At 36.5% G+C, this 2,897-nt stretch overlaps 1 protein-coding gene across 1 annotated transcript in view; it reads left to right on the forward strand.

Annotated features, from left to right (window-relative positions):
- The first annotated feature begins 2,194 nt into the window (after window positions 1–2,194).
- The window catches only part of nr0b2a (nuclear receptor subfamily 0, group B, member 2a), a 3,101-nt gene continuing 2,398 nt past the window's right edge, over window positions 2,195–2,897 (forward strand). Inside the window, exon 1 of the mRNA XM_016466870.1 lies at window positions 2,195–2,716. Coding sequence (XP_016322356.1) covers window positions 2,212–2,716 — 505 coding nt within the window. The 5' untranslated portion in view covers window positions 2,195–2,211. The remainder of the gene's footprint in view (window positions 2,717–2,897) is intronic.

Here is a 2,897-nt window from a genome sequence, read left to right on the forward strand (position 1 = left end):
GACTTTAGTCTTTGCAACTTTACAGATCTTCTTTATGCACCAAGAGCTTGTAACACTCCAAAGAGAAAGGAAAAATTGAAATCGCATCATATGACCCCTTTTAAGACACTTGGCAGATGATTGTAGAAGTGAAAAAAGTTAGTAGAAGTTTAAGTTCATGAAAACATCATGTAAACAAAAATGTGAACATTTAAATTTTAATATTTTTATGTTAAGAGTTAACAAGTTAAATAAATGCATCTTCATGGGATATAGCTCTCCCAAAAAATGGTCATTGTTATCATTTACTCCTGTTTCAAACCTGTATGATTGACTTTCTTCTAGGGATGCACCGATATGATTTTTTTTTTGCCGATACAATGCCGATTTTAACAAACAACTATTGGCCGATACCAATACTGATACCGATGTTGGTCATTTGCATAAAGCAGGGCTTAAAAACGAGAAAGAAAAAAAAAAGATAGGTTCACTCCGAGCAGAATCGGTATTTGAACGTTTCTGTTCCTGCGTTCCTCTGTGAAACCGGTTTCAGTAGAAAACATACCGGTTAATAACGGTATTTTTTTTTACTTTTCTTTGCCAATAATAATAATAAAGTACAGCGTTTAATTTATGGATTATTTTAGTTCCCTTCTCTCCACAACAAATCTTCTAAAGTTGTATTTAGGATAAATATAAGCGTCAAGCCAAAACAAATTAATTTAAAAACGAAACTGAAGCCTACCGAAGAGAAAAACGTTGGATTATGCAACAGACATGCAACTCGTTGTCTCCATGCAGTTAATTAATAAACCATCGGTATCGGTCCTTTTCATGCTATTTCCGATATGCCGATGGCTTTAAAATAATCAAAAATCGGCCGATAAATATCTGCAGCCGATACATCGGTGTATCCCTACTTTCTTCTGTGGAACACAAAGATATTTTGAAGAATGCCAGGAATCAAAACTGCACAGACATTTCTCAAAATACCTTCCTGTGTGTTCTACAGAAGAAAGAAGAATGAGTTGGAATGACATGATGGTTTTTTAAAATATTTAACAATGAGGAAATAGAAAGAGTGTATGAAAATCAATTTTTGGGTGATATTATTGATCATAAGTTATGTTTGGAAACCACATGTTAATCATGTAAAAACAAAAATGTCCAAACCCATTGCAATATTAAATAGAATAAAACATATTTTGAATGAAAAAACTTTATATATATACTGTATTGTGCGCTAATGCAAAATTTAGGTGTATATCTATCAAAGGGGTAAGTAAATCTGTGGAATAAATGTGATAAGGAATTAAAATTATGCAATTCACTTAGCAAGTTTAAGAAAACGTATAAAAACGTATTTTTCGCATCCAAAATAAAAGTTTTTGTTTGCGTAATTTTTGTGTGTGTGCTGTGTATATTTATTATGTATATATAAATACACACACATACAGTATGTATTTTGAAAATATTTACATGTATTTACATGTCTATATTTATGTTCATATAATTACATTATAAATATATTTAATATATAAACATAATTTTTTTTTCTGAAATATATACATGCGTGTGTGTGTGTGTGTGTGTGTGTGTTTATATATACATAATAAATATACACAGTAAACATACGTATCATAATTTTTTTTTCTGAAATATATACATGCGTGTGTGTGTGTGTGTGTGTGTGTGTTTATATATACATAATAAATATACACAGTACACATACGTATATTATGTAAACAAAAACTTATTTTAGATGCGATTAATCGTGATTAATCGTTTGACGGCACTAGTTTATTTATCTATTTATTTTTGTGAAAAGTTGTCTGTTTTCTAACTTCAGCGGTTTCCTCAGGCAGTCATCCTTCCCGTCCTCAAGGGTCATTCACCTCTCACTCCTTTTACTGTGCTGGATTCGTCTGTTTGTGGGTTTATAGGCTTGTCTGTAATGATAGGGATCATATAATGAGTACTTGAGGAGTCCTTGGTCGCTTGGTACGGCCTGGTGTAATGACTTCAGCAGAGATAATATTGCCTCACCTCCAGTATATCCCAGCCTACGTTGGCTTTGCACTGAAGCGCCTTATCACCCTTTACCCAATTGCTAAACAGTTGTTTTGTTCACAGCAGATGTGGATTGACAGGTCAAGGTTCAGGAGTGCTTGTTATAAATAGAAGCTTCAGAGGCTTGAGTTCTAGAAGAGTGTTTGTGTATTTGGTGAGAACATGGATTGCGATTGTTCGGTGTATGGTAATGGACAGTCGAACGCCATCCTCTTCAGCATCCTCAGCCGAGGCGAGTCGACTCCGAAGCGGGTTCCTCAGACGTGCCACTGCGAGAAACGCAGGACGGTTTGTCTGAAGACTCCCGGCGAGACGTGTCAGGCCGCTTCAGACGTGCTGGTGAAGACCGTGCACTTCATGAAGAGCTTGCCGGCGTTCCAGCAGCTGCCGCCTAAAGACCAGCTGTCTCTGCTGCAGAACTGCTGGGCTCCGCTCTTCATTCTGGGACTGGCTCAGGACCGGGTTCGCTTCGAGGTGCACGACTCTCCGGCGCCCAGCATGCTGAAGAGAATCCTGCTCAACAGCCGAGAGACGCCGAGCTCCGATCCAGAGCAGCCCACGCTGGCCGGCGTGCAGACGCTTAAAGCCTGCCTCAAGAAGTTCTGGAGTCTGGATTTAAGCCCCAAGGAGTACGCTTACCTGAAAGGCACCGTGATATTCAATCCAGGTACAGTCTCCAAAACCAACATGGTGTTGCACATTAACATATTTAGACACTAATTTATATTTAAATGATGTGAAGTTATAATATCAAATAATACATACAAAAGTATTAAAATGTAATCATTCAAAATAATATATATATATATATATATATATATGAAGAGTTTATTTGCAAAAACAGATAA

Source organism: Sinocyclocheilus anshuiensis, unplaced genomic scaffold (assembly GCF_001515605.1).
Source record: "Sinocyclocheilus anshuiensis isolate Anshui unplaced genomic scaffold, SAMN03320099.WGS_v1.1 scaffold480, whole genome shotgun sequence".
Classification (NCBI taxonomy): Eukaryota; Metazoa; Chordata; class Actinopteri; order Cypriniformes; family Cyprinidae; genus Sinocyclocheilus; species Sinocyclocheilus anshuiensis.